Source organism: Rhyacophila brunnea, unplaced genomic scaffold (genome assembly GCF_057557595.1).
Source record: "Rhyacophila brunnea isolate RB1 unplaced genomic scaffold, BYU_Rbru_1.0 scaffold_4, whole genome shotgun sequence".
In the NCBI taxonomy this organism is placed as follows: domain Eukaryota; kingdom Metazoa; phylum Arthropoda; class Insecta; order Trichoptera; family Rhyacophilidae; genus Rhyacophila; species Rhyacophila brunnea.
Genome location: NW_028233068.1, coordinates 20,092,359 through 20,109,515, shown reverse-complemented (window position 1 = coordinate 20,109,515; position 17,157 = coordinate 20,092,359). Strand labels below are relative to the sequence as shown.

Here is a 17,157-nt window from a genome sequence, read left to right as displayed (position 1 = left end):
GAACATGTCTTTTCATGTATGAATGAACGAACGTTTGAAGTAAGGAACACCAAAATAAGGCATAGTAGGCATAATTCTTGAGCATGGAGAAATATGGGATAAACATAAACACGTGTTAAAGAATATGTTATTTTCAATAGGTACCTACATATTCGGTACGAGGGTGGGTCAATAAGTCCTTAGAAAAGCCGACAGATGGCGCGACTAGTACTGTAAGCGGTTTGTTTTCATGCAGCGGCACTACCGATTCAGTATGCTGCGAAGTTTCAATCAGATTGGTCGGGTTGTTGTGTGTTTCTCGTACATTTAAAAAAAAAATTTGCTTGTGGAAAATGGAAAATGGAGAAAATTGAGTTTAGAGCTGTTATTAAACATTTTAATATAAAAGGGTTAACAGCAAAGGAAATAAAAAATGAGTTGGATTTAGTTCACGGCATATCTGCTCCTTCACTTGCAACTATTTATAACTGGTTAAATGAATTTAAACGTGGTCGTACATCAACAAATGATGAACCACGCTCAGGACGTCCTGTAGAGGTGACTACACCAGAAATGATCAATAAAATCGACGATATGGTGTTAAGTGACCGAAGATTAAAGTTGAGTGAGATAATTGAGGTTACAGGGATCTCAAAAGGTAGCGTCATTTCTATTTTACATGACAAATTGGGCATGAAAAAAATTTCTGCAAGATGGGTGCCGCGTTTGCTCACAGTCGACAATAAACGCAATAGGGTGGTGGCCTCTAAAGCCCTGTTGTCGCTCATGCAACGCAATCCGGATGAATTTTTTCGTCGCTTTGTGACTGTAGATGAAACATGGATACACCACTATACTCCCGAGACGAAAGAACAGTCAAAGCAGTGGATTGCGAAAGGCGAACCATGTCCAAAGAAGGCGAAAACCGTAAAATCAGCTGGTAAGGTTATGGCTACTGTATTTTGGGATGCACGTGGAATTATTTTCTTTGAATATTTGGAAAAAGGAAAAACAATAACAGGGGATTATTATGCATCTTTATTGGACCAGCTAAAAAACGAAATTGAAGAAAAACGGCCTCATTTAAACAGGAAAAAAATCCTCTTTCATCAGGACAATGCCCGTGTTCACACATGTTTACGATCAATGGCTAAAATTGAAGAATTGAAGTTCGAATTGGTCGACCACCCACCGTATTCGTCAGATTTAGCCCCCAGTGACTTTTTCCTTTTCCCAAACTTAAAAAAATGGCTAAGTGGACAACGTTTTTTTTCAAATGAAGAAGTCATCGATCGGACAAATGCTTATTTTGAGGACCTTCCGAAAACTTATTTTTCTGACGGTTTAAAAAAAATTGAGAAACGTCTAACCAAGTGTATTGAGCTCCAAGGAGATTATGTTGAGAAATAAAAAAAAAATACAAAAATAAAAACTGTTTTAATGCTTTTTTCTAAGGAATTATTGACCCACCCTCGTACCATAATATGTTTTAAAATTTGTCGAGTAAATGAAACGTGCATTCAATATTTTCGTAATATTTGTTTCTCAGGTTTCATGGCCTGACACTGTCATTTATAGTAATAAATTGACCCGGCTTCAAACCCATATTCCCTGCCGATTTGCTATCACATTTCCGTGCTTTAATCAGTTCTGTGGCTTAAAGTATAAACTATATCAATATTCAAATGCAGAAAATCATGGTAACATAAATATACAGATATAGTTTAGGGTATCTGCCCAACTGGTCTATAATGACCAGACATTGTTAAATTGTTATAGATGTTATCAACTAAGCCACTGCACTATATTGACTAATTGAATTTTTGTTACCGGTAACCTACATTGTATATTGTGGTGATAAAACGTGTAATTAGAAAAAATCATATTACAGCAAATTGTCAGGCCATACATGACAAGATATGTTAAGACACAGGTGTAAAATCATGAATGATATTGTATTATAAAAGACTAGAACTAAACGTAACGCAATCCACTTCATTAAAAAAATGGATATCACTCAAGATTATAAAATATAATTGATTAATAATTACTAAAATAATTAATAATTACACTTAGGTAAACATTTACCTACAAATTATTTGTTTGCATAGGTTAGTATATTGGTATTTGTTATGCAATTATCGACTGAATAATCCAATGATACACCATCCTAATATTTTTTTTTATATATTATTTAATATAAAATTGCGATATAAAAATGTACAGTGCGATTATAAATTACTTCAATATAATGTATGATATAATTAATTGTATTGCGCCAGTAAAGGCATGATAGAGAGATTTCTAAGATCAGTGTGATTTACCACATCTCAGGTTATAAGGTAAATTCAAATATTTCGTAAGACAGAAAACTTCTGTAAATATTATTGTTAACCTCAGTGGAAAAATTACTAGTGATAAATTAACAATAAACCAACATCAAAATAAATAACAGATTTCTGCTTATTTCAGAGTTATATGATAACGGTCACTGTATGATGTACTTGACCGAATGACAAATGAGAAAACATCTAAAAAATATTGTCAAGATACGTCCGCTTAATTTCGGAGGCCACACTTTCTACTCCAGAGTGGTTATGGAGAAAAAAAATAAAATTGATACAACTAACGTGGACTAATTCAATTTATTTTGATATTGACCTATTTTTAAGGATATTTTACCTAATACATAAATATTATTATTGTAAGAAACTCTGACTATGAGTATTGAATGACTGAATAATAATTTATTATAAAAGTGATCATTGCACATTATTTTTAAAGTACAAACATTAAAATAGGTACCATTTTGTAGTATTAAAGAATTTTTGAAAAATTATAAACTACAAAATTTATTGCAAGTACTTACTATGTACATCGTTTTTGTTCCATAACGATGTAACCGAATTGAATCGATGTGGTTAAATATTATTTTCTTGCACATGCTACATTTGATTTATATTGGAATTAAAGTTTTTGCTTTTCTACAAGTATAGTGCAAAGTGACAATATAAAACATGAGTATAAAAGAGTAACAGTGTCCAAACAAATTGTCCATGTAAATATTGTCACATGGGTGTTTCGTTTACAATGGGGTGGATGGGTAGGTAACGTTGTGTTGATAACGGGAAACGTTTAGGAATCGTAACCGGGTGAATTGCGGTCCCTTTCAGCGCTGAGACTGCGGCGCCTGGGAGGCGATGGCCCACCTGAACTATCGCCTGAGTCCGCTGATCGATCTACTACCTGAAATTGCACAAAACACCTTTAATACAATTAAGTTTGGAGCTTAAAGTTTGCATTAATAATGAATACAGTCTTTCTTGATGAATATTTGGGCAGGCTCAAACCCGCAACTGGGAAAAAAATGCATGCTGTTTTTTTCACTGTGCATTTGATCCAGAGACCAATGGGTTGGGCGAATGGCTAACACAACTATTCCTCATAAAAAGTCTGTTAATATAACCTCCACCTGTGGAGACCCATATGCTAATTTAGGAACGAACATGGTAATTTACTTTATATATTATATAAAAATGTTGATAGGAGTCACAGAATTTAAGAAAATATATATGTAAATACAAATTATATGTTATATTCCTTTCGGTATTTTTTTTTTTATTCAAGACACTTGCATAGCTATTCTTAACAGTTAAGACTTTAGCATGTTTCCATTATTTTTATTGGTCCAAATAAACACGAAACACAAGGCGGTTTATCAGCGGTTATTTACAATAATTAGTAAATTCGTAATACGGCGAAAATTTAAGTTGGTAGACATGTCGTGTGAAATATGTCACATATTTGCAGATCTTGGTCAAATTCGGGTAATGTTCGTCCTAGCGTATATATGGTTTTTCCACCAAAACCTCAAAATTTTGTGTTGAAATGTCAAACAAGAATTGAACATATCAATATAACCTACAATTTTATTAGTCATGTCATTGCAGTATGTATTAAAAAAAATATGTTATTACTCGCAACTCGATATTTGACAGTTCGCAGGGAACTATGCGGCGGCCATGACCCGTGACATAGATTATTTCTCAAAATAGTCTAAAAGTTAACACAGCCAAGAGAAGGGGTGTATGTATATGTTTCTGAGGCTGTTCCGAATTGTGTAGATACCTATCTATTCGCTAAAACCTCAGATGATCGATGAATGCGTCCCATTTTTTTCTCTGTATCGAGGGTATACTGACAGAACGCAGTATTTAATTTTTTGCTGTTTTTCTGTTTTAAATGCCAAAATGTATACAATTTTACGCTCACGTCCTGGTAAAACGCACAAAGGCATAGGATATAATGGTGAGAAAATAGAAACATTATTAAATCATATTGTTATTTTTTATTCTGATAGAAAGCATGATAATGACCTAATGCGTTCTGCGTATACAAAATACAGGACTTGTAACATGTCGTATATTGTGTTTGCCATAAAGGTTAGTCTTTATAATGTAGAAAAAATGTTTTTAAATCATAAAAAAATCTACGTGGGAGAACCCTTTGAAAAAAAAATTACTTTTTGCGATTATCTCAGAACTTGTGTTAATGAGTTAATGCTTTCTGTCAGTATAGCCTCAGTATGTATTATGGTTGTGGCAATAATATTTCCATAATGTTTACTATATAGAAAAGATAATTACAAAGAACTACTACTTGTGAGGTCAATTTCATCAAGATGGTTGAAAGCAATAACCCAGATTGTTGTAATATAAGTTTGTGACCAACTGTGGCAAAGGAACAAAAACGGAGAACTACCCTAGATTTAATATTCTGACTAATTATAATGTATAGTTGTTATGAACCTTTAAAACATCGTGAAGCGAACTCATGCTGCCAAGGCTGAGCGGAGTGATAGACCGATCCAAGAGAAGTGAGCCGCTGCCCTGAGAGCCACCTCCGAGAGACCTGAAAAACAAATAACATTAATCAAATACGCCTAGACATAATGTAAGTAAATGTATATATAAATTACTCTCCATAAACTCGTCACCCGTTTACAGATCGCTAACCTACTATTGGTTTGTGACACAGACCAATTCAAATAACTTCAATAATCAGCGGGAAACGAGCACTACATGTACACATGCTTACTACTACGATTGCGTTTGGTTTAGAAACAAACTTTCTGTTGGGATATTATTATATTCAGCTATATATCTTATAAATAGTGATTTTACATGGCACTTATACACCGTAATGCTTTATTTTATCCACAAAATGCAAAATGTTTTTCATTTTTGTGGATATGGAACAAACCAAGATAATATTTTTTCCTATTTTTGTGTTACAACGCGCGTAATATTTCATTGTTACTGTGTTTTCGTCAATAATAAAATACACATTATAGGTCATTATATTTATCATTAATTGCGATAAGAAAAATTGTTGCAATAAGAATATTAAAATACTTAATCTTGGTAAGTGATTGAAAAAGGACATAATGTAAATTATAATACAATATCATCGAAAAAATAAGAAATATAAAGGGAAATAAGGCAATTAAACGTTTCCAGAAAAAAAAATTAATATAATTTTCATTGCATACAATGCATATAATGTTTTGAAGAAATCCTTATCATTTTGTGACTAATTAATGTCAACGATTTCCGAGTTTCCTGTTGGAACATATTTTTTTTAAATAGGAATTTGAGGTAAAATATTGCAATTACTATTTTGTATAGGAAGAGGAACCCATTTTTTTTTCTAGAGCTACTGGGAGGGATAATTATATTATGACATATCAAATTTATTTCAATGAAGTCATCGTTGAAATCCATCTTCCATTTCACATTTGACAGAAGAGATTGTTTTTCGTATTTTAAATGCTTTAATTTTTTGAATTGAATATTGGTAAAAGCATAAGAGGCTGCAATGGTTTGGGAGGTAGTCGAAAAAATCAGCCTCAACATCTGTAAAACTTAAAAAAAAAACATTTTTTTTCGATGAAATTTTCAATATACCTTAGTACCTACCGAATCAATGAAAATGGAGAATAAACCTCCCAATTTCTTAGGAAACGTTCAATTATGCTATGAACAGTATTTACCTCTTGTAATGTTCCATGCCCAGGTTCAGAAAACTTTTGTTCAATTACGTTAATATTTGAAAATACCTATATCAAGGAGAGCAGTTTTTATTTTGTCCAAAACAGAGTTTTTATTTTGAGGTACCTACACATTTTTATCCGGCCACAAAATTATTAAGTACCTATATGATTTATGGATGGAATGTCACGAATGATCTGCGGCAGTATTTCCAAAATATTTCCAGATCTGCCATTCAGGAATTCGTGCCAAATACAATCGTATACAATTTTATTTATATTGCAATAAGCTGTAGTTAAGACTTTAAAATTATACGTTTGCCTTCGGAAGAGAAAAAAACATTTTCCAAATCAAATGTTATCAGAAATTCTACGGGGAGATGGAGAAAAATCCATTATTTACTTTAAAATATCTATTTATAATAATACAAGACGAATCACAAACAAATTAAAGCCAGTCAAACGTTATGCATGACGTAACTAAATGTAACTATGACTAAAAAAACTCACTAAATTACGTATTGTTTTGTTCTTTGCCCACATTCTTCCAGATAAAATGCGCAATGCCATTGGTCGAAAAGGATATGGAACAAACCAATACAACTTATAATATAGCGTAGCGAATTAATACTATTGGTTTGTTCTATATCCAGATATGGAACAAACCAATGCAATCTTTTGTATTATTTTTATGGATTTGGAACAAAAATATACTTAAAACTAGTTTATTTCAATACTTTTCGGTCTTTTGTCACTGGATATGTAACATAACAATACTCAATGATCGTTTTACGTAAAAAAGTTTTTTTTGATAAAAGTGGTCTGTGTCACAAACCAATACTAAGGTAGAGAGATGCAGAATATGGACACCACATTATGTAGGTATATACGAGGGTGGGTCAATAAGTCCTTAGAAAAGCCGACAAGTGGCGCGACTAGTACTGTCAGCGGTTTGTTTTCATGCAGCGGCACTACCGATTCAGTATGCTGCGAAGTTTCAATCAGATTGGTCGGGTTGTTGTGTGTTTTTCGTACATTTAAAAATGGAAAAATGGAAAATGGAGAAAATTGAGTTTAGAGCTGTTATTAAACATTTTAATATAAAAGGGTTAACAGCAAAGGAAATAAAAAATGAGTTGGATTTAGTTCACGGCATATCTGCTCCTTCACTTGCAACTATTTATAACTGGTTAAATGAATTTAAACGTGGTCGTACATCAACAAAGGATGAACCACGCTCAGGACGTCCTGTAGAGGTGACTACACCAGAAATGATCAATAAAATCCACGATATGGTGTTAAGTGACCGAAGATTAAAGTTGAGTGAGATAATTGAGGTTACAGGGATCTCAAAAGGTAGCGTCATTTCTATTTTACATGACAAATTGGGCATGAAAAATATTTCTGCAAGATGGGTGCCGCGTTTGCTCACAGTCGACAATAAACGCAATAGGGTGGTGGCCTCTAAAGCCCTGTTGTCGCTCATGCAACGCAATCCGGATGAATTTTTTCGTCGCTTTGTGACTGTAGATGAAACATGGATACACCACTATACTCCCGAGACGAAAGAACAGTCAAAGCAGTGGATTGCGAAGACAAACCATGTCCAAAGAAGGCGAAAACCGTAAAATCAGCTGGTAAGGTTATGGCTACTGTATTTTGGGATGCACGTGAAATTATTTTCGTTGACTATTTGGAAAAAGGAAAAACAATAACAGGGGATTATTATGCATCTTTATTGGACCAGCTAAAAAACGAAATTGAAGAAAAATGGCCTCATTTAAACAGGAAAAAAATCCTCTTTCATCAGAACAATGCCCGTGTTCACACATGTTTACGATCAATGGCTAAAATTGAAGAATTGAAGTTCGAATTGGTCGACCACCCACCGTATTCGCCAGATTTAGCCCCCAGTGACTTTTTCCTTTTCCCAAACTTAAAAAAATGGCTAAGTGGACAAGGTTTTTTTTCAAATGAAGAAGTCATCGATCGGACAAATGCTTATTTTGAGGACCTTCCGAAAACTTATTTTTCTGACGGTTTAAAAAAAATTGAGAAACGTCTAACCAAGTGTATTGAGCTCCAAGGAGATTATGTTGAGAAATAAAAAAAAATACAAAAATAAAAACTGTTTTAATGCTTTTTTCTAAGGAATTATTGACCCACCCTCGTATTATTATCTTCTTCTCAGAAGATAATAGAAAGCATTTGTATCATTGTTTTGTTGCTTGGGGTTTTTGAAAAAATCATAGATACTCAAATCCAGATGAAGCATATCGTCGCCGTAGATGTCAAGGGAGCCAGTCCACAAAATCATATTGTTGAGAAACAGGCACTCAAAGATTTTGTGTGACAAAGAAAAGTAACATTTTTTTATTGAACTTTTTTGTTTTTAAAGATATAACGGTGAAACTTTCAACATAGAATATACTTTGTGGTGTTATCTTTTTATTATTTTATACAAATAACTTATCATAAATAACTAGTATCTTAGAAGTTATGTGTGTTATATCTCTTGACCACTGAATATTGAAATGTACAAAATATGTAGTCAAAAGAGCTTTATGGCTTAAATCCATTGACCACTGCATCTTTAATGATTTTAAAATGCTTTTGTGTACTTTACTCAATTTGTGGCTTGGCTCCCTTGACATCTACGGCGACGATATTATGTATTATGATAATGCCTCATGGTGAATATTTCAACACAGTTGGACTCTGTCTAAACTCTTTTTGATTCCTTACCAAACTAGAGTTCAGTATAATACATTTATAAAGGTATTTTCCAATACTGTACTCGTACTGATGAGAATAGAATATAGAGCATTATTCATTTTTCATCGGCAATAAAATCCATTGTGGATCTTGGCCACATTTAAAGCACAACCATTAATCGGAAAGACTATCAAATTAATAACAGTGTTAGTTATTAATCGTTATTGCTGTTATGAACAATATGTTGTGATATTTGTGAAGTAATTACCTGTCCATGTTATCCCGGGATCCCGCAACAGGCATGTAATCGGGGGTAGCTGGAGGCTGCTCTTTGGGTCTAACTGGAGCAGCTCTCTTTGATCCTGGAAATATATATGCAAAATCCTTTATAATTATTTCCATCGGTATAAAATGGTATTACCATACACCCATGCAGAGGTGCCCGTATTCATATACGCAGTGTGTGCGGTGCACACAGGAGGCCATGCCAAGGGACGGTCGTTGGTCTCCTCTTGAATTTGTCTATCTGCACTGATTGCCCTTGATTAGGCGGCCATCATAATTTTTTTTTTGACCATGTTAGATCCTAACAAGATCATATGGGCCTCCACAGAGTGGAGGTTTGTATCAAAAAATTATTGTTTTTACGAGAATTGGATGTTAGGCACTTGCTTAACCTATTAGGTCCATACTCCAAAAACACATTGAAAAACCATATGTGTGTTTGCCAGACCCAGGATTAAACTCGGGACCCACGATATTATAAGTAGTAATGGGCTTCTGAGCCTCTGCTAAGCCTTCTGAGCCTCTAGTAATGGGCTTCTGGATAGGGTATTCAGCAACATCAATTTGTCAGTTTCCCGATGCATGTCCCCTCTTGTACGAGAGGATGACTATCATCCTACTTTGGTTTTTGTGCTCAGGTTTCGGTCGATTCGCCCGCTGCGAACTGAAATACCCTCACATGAAACCGACCGGTGCAGGGGATGGAAGTTTGAAGGTGGAAACTTCAAACTACTTTACTCATTAATGAGTGAAGTAGATTGGAGTGAGTTGCTCGGGATTTGTGATGTAAATGAGGCGGTACAATTCTTTTATAATACTGTATATAATGTGTTTGATGAATGTTTTTCAAGAAGGTTGCCATGTCATGGTGGAAGGCGATACCCGAGGTGGTTTTCTCGAGAGATTATTGGGGACATTCAGATCAAGCATTGCTATCACAAAGCTTGGAAGGCTGAGCATGGTCAACGCGACTATGAAATGTTTAGCCTTTATCGCTTGAGAGTGAGGCAAGCTGTTCGAATGGCCTATCGAACATATATGGAATCGGTAGAAGATTGCATTCGTGAAAATCCCAAATCGTTTTGGGATTATATTAAATCATTAAGAAGGGATGGCGCGTATGCCGATTCGATGAGTTGGAAAGGCGAAGAGGTGACCGGATATGGAGTGGCAGAAGCATTTGCTGGTCACTTCGGGTCTGTCTACGCAAGTAGTATTCCTTATTTGGATGTTGCCTCTGCGTCGAGACAGCCATCATGCGGTGCCCAGTCCATTGATATTTTTCCAGTTGATGAGAGTGATGCGTTAAAATTTATTAAAAAACTAAAAAATACTCACTCTTTGGGACCTGATAACGTCCCTACATTTTTTTTGAAGGGGTGTGTTGATTTTATCAAAGGCCCACTTGCATATATTTACATTACAATGGAGACAGGTATCTTTCCGGAAACGTGGAAGATGTCGAAGGTTACTCCAATCCATAAGAGTGGTACAGAGTCATCAGTGGAAAATTACAGGCCTGTTCTCTCTGCACCAGCAAAAGTTCTTGAGATGATCATGCACAACATGATTTCTCCAAAAATTGAGTCATTTATAATAAATGAACAGCATGGATTTAGAGCAGGCCGATCAACGGAAACTAACCTGATGGTATTTACTAATTATGTGTCATCGGCCCTGGATAGAGGCCACCAGGTTGACTGTTATTACAATGACTTCTCGAAAGCATTTCACAAATTCGATCATGATGTCCTGATGGAAAAACTCCAACTTTTTGGATTGTCTGATCGATTTTTGAAGCTATTCGGGAGTTATTTTCTGGTGTCCCTCAGGGCTCAAACTTAGGGCCGTTGCTGTTCACGATTTTTATAAATGACATAGCATTGGTAATAAAAAATGCTATGTTTTTGTTGTTCGCTGATGACTCTTGAAACTCTTTTTGGAAGTTGTCACCTTGGACGATTGTCGTCAGCTCCAACTTGATATAGATAATATATTAGATTGGGGCAGGCGTAACAAACTAGAATTCAATATTGATAAATGCAATCTTTTGTCGTTTACCAGAGCCTCAAAAGTGTTGTTTTTCCAATACTCGATGCATGGCAGAGTTTTGTCACGAATATCATCTGTAAGGGATCTTGGCATTACGTTTGAGAGTAAACTGACATTTATTAGCCATATAGTTACCATTTGTAACAAGGCGCTTAAAATGTTGGGCTTCGTCATGCGTACTTCCCGGGTCTTTTCGGATATTACGGTATTAAAACTTTTATTTAATTCTTTAGTTCGAAGTAGACTTGTGGGTGGGTCTATTGTTTGGGCACCGCATCAGTTGAAGTATGGCCTTATGGTGGAGAGGGTTCAGAAGAAATTCTTGAGACTCCTTTATTTGAGGTTGTACAGATACTATCCGTGGCTTTATCCAACTGACTTTCTCTTAGGCATGCTTACATATTGCAGTTTGCAATTTAGAAGAAATCTTTATTTAGCTATGTATTTTTTTCGACTTATACGAGGTATAAATGAGAACTCTGCCATTCTGGGCAGTGTTGATCTGTGTGTCCCTGATAACTATCTTAGAAATAGAGAACATCAGTTGTTTATTCTCCCAAGGTGCAGAACCAACCTGCCACTGGTAATGCCAATTGGGAGGGCGATAACTATGTTCAACGAAATTGCTTCGGGTGTTGATATATTCCACCTACGTGAGGATGAGTATAGGTGGACGTTATTTTATAAATTTTTAAAATAGGGTTTGCTTAACTCATCCGGTGTATTTCCATGTACCTATATAATTAATATTTTTGTATGTACATATTTCTACTGTTTAATAACATACTATCTATCTCTTTTTTTATGTCATGTTGTGAACGTCTTAAACTTATAATTTGTAATGTCCACAATATGTAAAAATAAATAAATTGAATTGAATTGAATAAGGTGACGCGTTAGTCGCTCGGCCATCGTGGGGCCATGTCATACATACATATCATAATATACAGAGAGGTGTTATTGTGTAATGATACTTGATTTCATTATGGATACAAACAATATTTAAATTATTGAAGTGTTCGACATTAATCATTGGTAATTTACAATTATAATGTAAGTGAGACAAACATTTTTTTGTATGGATCTCTGATAAATGAGATTTTTATGTTTGTAGAGTACCTATGTTTAAGAGTGATTTATTTTGCACACTCTTGTGTCATCTCTCCTGCACTAATGTGTACTACAATAGAACCTAGATTATCTGAACTCTTTGGGGATCACGATAGTTTGTATAACAATAAGTCCAGATAATCGAAAAAATAATAAAAAAATCTATATAACTTCGGAATAAATATTTTTTTTCAAATCGTACCTTTTCCTAATAATCATACACAACACAGTCATATAGAATATTTCAAGGTCTACTATATGTATAATCTTTGCAGTATCAATTTGTCTTAGATCATCGAATTCAATATCAATGGTCTGCAAAATGTATGGAATAATGGATTTGACATTTAAGTTATATATATATAATATATTACATAATATGCAACCCAAGTTAATATATTACATAATATGCAACCCAAGATCATAAGTTATTCATAAGCAGAAGTGAGTAACCCCTAATTGAAACAAAAGAAAAGGAAGATGTTGATATGTTTATGTGATTAAAATGACAATAATAATTCAAAGACTATGTATTAAATATATATATTAAACTGACCATTATATGCAGGAAGGTGTTGGTTGGGGTGAGATATATGTGAAACTGTCAGAGGGGAAGTTCTCTTATCTCTGTTGGCATACATCTGAAAACACACAAAAAATTGTATAAAATAGCCAGCTGTTAAATTGCCATAAATTAGTGTTGGTAAAAAATGGTATGAGCAATGTCACCTGATGACTGCCAGGCCTTTGAGGCTGTTGGCGGGTGCGGTTGACCACTTCGATGGCGGCCGGCAACTCCAGAAGACGCTGCATCTGAATTTTGTCTCCGGGCCCCATGTGCGAGATGTGGTTGAAGTTAGAAGGCCCTGAGATTAGCTTAGATCTTCGCTCAGACCTGGGGAAAAACAAACAAATATATGCATACCTATTTCACTCCATTTTATTGCCATGTTATCAAATAAAGCCATCAATAATTCGATAATGACGATTTCACTTTTTAACCAACCGTTTTAAAATTGTAAATGTTGAGGTCCCTCCAACAGAAATATATGCGAAATCAAGTAAGTATAAGGTTACAACATTGATATATTTATTTTATAGTAATACCTACATCATTCCATACAATATTTGACAGAAAATGGGTACATTTTCCAGAAAAGGTCATAGAAATCTTACTGGTGCACCACACAATATTGTTTAAATGATTTTTTATTAGGTAAGTTTTTTATGACTAAACTGAACTGATAATAAGCATTAGTATCAATCTATTAATTATTATGGAATATCCTGTTAGCACATTCAATTTTGATGTGTTTTTTTTTATATAACACAATATGGGGTTATTTATATCACAAGACAAGGGTGAAAAGAAATTTGATTTGCGGTAAAGGGGATTTGTTGTAAAAAAGACACATCACAAAACCAACAAATTTTCTGAGAATAAAATAAGTACCTACGAACTCAAATAAATTGACGATTTTGATTATTAATGAATACAAGTTCAAAATGTGACATAATTAATTAGACAGGGGGATAAGAGATTTTGTGACTATGGCTACCAAAAACCGTATGATGTCATATACAGACGACCCCTAAATATTAGATTATGCTATTACGAAAAACCTTTATTACAAAGAATTGCACCTGTTTAAGTTTTTCGGGTTAAATACCTAAGCAAAATACGCCAATTTAAGAGTTTGAAAAAAATGATCGATGCGTATTCTTTAGTGTTTCGGAAATTTTATAACTTGAATAGTGTGCCGAGTGCCTTGACGCAAAAATATTGGGAAGCACTGTATATAAAACGAGTACGCAAAACGCTTTGCGATATCTACAGTAAAAACCCAGAACCGTACATCAGAATAAAAAAGTAAAATACAGAATAATTACAACTAAAAACAATATGTACACCAACTCGAAATGGTGGACGACTTGTGCCCTCTGTCTGAAATGTATTTTTTTTAAACAATAATTTCGAAACAATCGTGGGAAAACAATATTGAAAGATCTTACAATAGCATCATTTTTATGTAGGCATAAAATTCGTGACTACAAATTTTGTTCGGTTAAATACACAACAAGCCATCTATTTGTATTTTGTTGTTTATTTTTAATAACATGGTATAATAATTATTTGTATGTCGTGATTTTTCGTTTGCCTTTAGCAAATTATAATTATAATAGTCGACAATGGCGATGTTAGTACCTACTTGTACTAAACTTGAACTTGCCAATTTACACAACGAAATAAACTTCGCGAAATGATCGCGAATGTAAATTTTATATTTCTTTCTGGCAGACATATTGTATTTTGAAAAAAATATTATAAGTATGGTAATTGCGTATTTCAAATAAAATTTAAATTCTCAAACTCAATCTTAAATAACTAAAAAACATTTATAACAAAAACCCGTAATAATGGTGTGATTTTACTTTATACGATATTGCGTACGATCACGCACCGCATATTTGAACAATGTATTCTAACATATTGTATACTGATAAAAAATAACATTTTAGAATAGTTTAAGAAAGAAATAAGACCATTGACCTGCCAAAATTTTACAAAAATGGATATAACCGTTTTTGTATCAAATGTTTTTTTTTTATTTACATAATAATAATAGAAAAATGCTTGTTGAAACACCCAAACCATTTCAGGAGTAGTAGTTGCATTACAATATTTCAGTCAAAATGATCATCACTGAAATTTGACTACAGTTTCGTCTGTTCTCTGCAGCCATAATATGCATGAAAAGTTATCACGTAAATTCGTAAATAAACGAAACGCTAGTTCAATGTAGGTAATATTTGAGGAAATTTCAGGGTGCTTTGTAATTCTAATATTTTCTGGTCTGACCGCCGTTAAGGTTATACCTCAGCTGAGGCATGGTCTAAAACGATCGTGACTAGGCGATGCGCGGATTGCAGGTCGCGGGTGCAAATGACGCAAGCCGAACGAAATATAATTTGTCATAAAAGTTTAAGATGCGTCCTTTTTATGTTATGTTTATTATTATATTCGTAATAATAATAGTATATTTATTAACATGTTTTCTTTTTTAAGTACATACGTAAAATTTTTTAGTCATCTTTTGATTGAAAATGATTTTTTTTAAGAATCGTCATGCTAAAGGCTTTATTTATTAGAGACAGAGAGATGGAAGTCCTAGTCCAAGATATGCATAGAATAAAGATGCAAGTGCCATACCTACCTTAGAGGCAGAAGGATGCAAATCCAATAATCCATCAAGATAAAATTCTCTCAAACCGTCTGCAATATGTACTAGACGAGAACCAGCCAGGAGAATGAGCTTTAGAGGAGGATACAGCACTATGGACCATATCCAAGTCATCAGAGAAATCAGAGCGGTAACAGGAATACAAGCTGCCGCTATCCATGGGTTTTATATTTATAGACTATGAGAAAGGGTTCGATTCCATAAAGAAATTTTCAATACTCGATGCACTCAGAAATCAAGAAATCCCCGGGCGCTATATAAATATTTTCAATAATATATACAGTAGCGCAACAACATCTCCATAAACCATCGCGCATTTCCTATCAGCAAAGGAGTCCGACAAGGTGATACAATGTCACCTAAACTATTTACAGCTACACTTGAAGACTTATTTAGAGAACTTGACTGGAATGACGCGGGCCCCCATATATGGAGAATACGTGAGTCATCTGCGCTTTCCCGATGACAATAAATAGTAGTTTGCAAGACTCAGAAGACCTCCAAAGCAGAATGCAGGAACTCGCTGGAGTAAGCAACAAAGTAGGCTTGAAAATAAATGTGTCAAAGAAGAAAGTCAGTGTGTCTATAGATGGATGTATATTTGATGAAATTGTTCGCAGAGTAAAGCTAGGCTGGAGTGCTTTTGGCCGCCTGAATAATTTCTTCAAAAATGACCTCCCACTGTGCCTAAAGTGCAAAGTGTTCAACCAGTGTGTACTTCCCGTAATCACACGTAAAACATGGACCCTAAGTAAAAGAGAGATCCAGAAACTTAGAGTAGCACAACGTGGAATGGGAAGGTGCATGCTGGGCATAACGCAAACGGACAAAAAGAAGAATGAGTAGATAAGGGAACAGACAAGGATTAATGATGTGATAGAGTTTGCTAAAAACCTCAAATGGAAATGGGCTGGACACATAGGTCGAAGAAAGAACAATCGTTGGACAAATTTATTCATCCAGTGGTATCAAAGAGGTACAAAACATCCGCATGGTAGATATAGAGGCCGCTGGATCGATGAAATGATAAAGTTCTGCGGAAAAACTTGGCAACGCAACGCACAGGGACGAGAGAAATGGAATCAACTTGGAGATTAGCGAGGCCTTCATCCAGCAGTGAATAGATTCAGGCTGGTGATGATGATGAATACATAATAAAATTTAAAAAAAAGAGTGTTTTGCTTTGTTATATTTATACCTATAATTTTTTTAAACTTATAATTTTTTTTATTTTGGCTAGGTAAATAAGATACAAACCACATTTAACAAAATATCTTTAGAGGCAGAAGGATGCAAATCCACACTACGTTTTTTATTTAATTTTTTTTAGATATAAAATTGTATTATATTTGTATTCCAGAAGTACTTTAATTGAATTAGAATAAAAAAAATAATGATCATCATATGTATATTTTTTAGAAGTTATGAATATTCGTTTAAAATAAAAATTGTTTTTTGGCTCTCCTGAACAATTGGGTATTTGGAACTTGCATCCGCCTGCCTCTGAGGTACAGATCTGTTCTTTGGTAAAAATGATTTTGAAGATTATTTTCAATTGTGAGGTTCAGAACATGCATTTCAAAACACCGTGAAGAATCTTTATATTCCAAGGGGGTCACAAGCACAACTGCCTTACGTAATAACTTTTATAATAAACGAACAAAAAAATATTTACACTGACATTATTATTAAGTACCTAAACCTTAGATCCAGACCAAAAACATT

At 34.2% G+C, this 17,157-nt stretch overlaps 1 protein-coding gene across 2 annotated transcripts in view; it reads right to left on the bottom strand.

Annotated features, from left to right (window-relative positions):
• Positions 1–2,175: 2,175 nt before the first annotated feature.
• Positions 2,176–17,157, bottom strand: part of gek (serine/threonine-protein kinase gek) — a 106,228-nt gene continuing 91,246 nt past the window's right edge. For both annotated transcript variants that reach the window (XM_085953666.1, XM_085953667.1), the window contains exons 39-43: positions 12,920–13,085; positions 12,747–12,831; positions 9,012–9,105; positions 4,788–4,890; positions 2,176–3,225 (exon numbers count right to left, since the gene is read on the bottom strand). In XM_085953666.1, the coding sequence (XP_085809792.1) occupies positions 3,115–3,225; positions 4,788–4,890; positions 9,012–9,105; positions 12,747–12,831; positions 12,920–13,085 (559 nt within the window). In that variant the 3' untranslated portion in view covers positions 2,176–3,114. The remainder of the gene's footprint in view (positions 3,226–4,787; positions 4,891–9,011; positions 9,106–12,746; positions 12,832–12,919; positions 13,086–17,157) is intronic.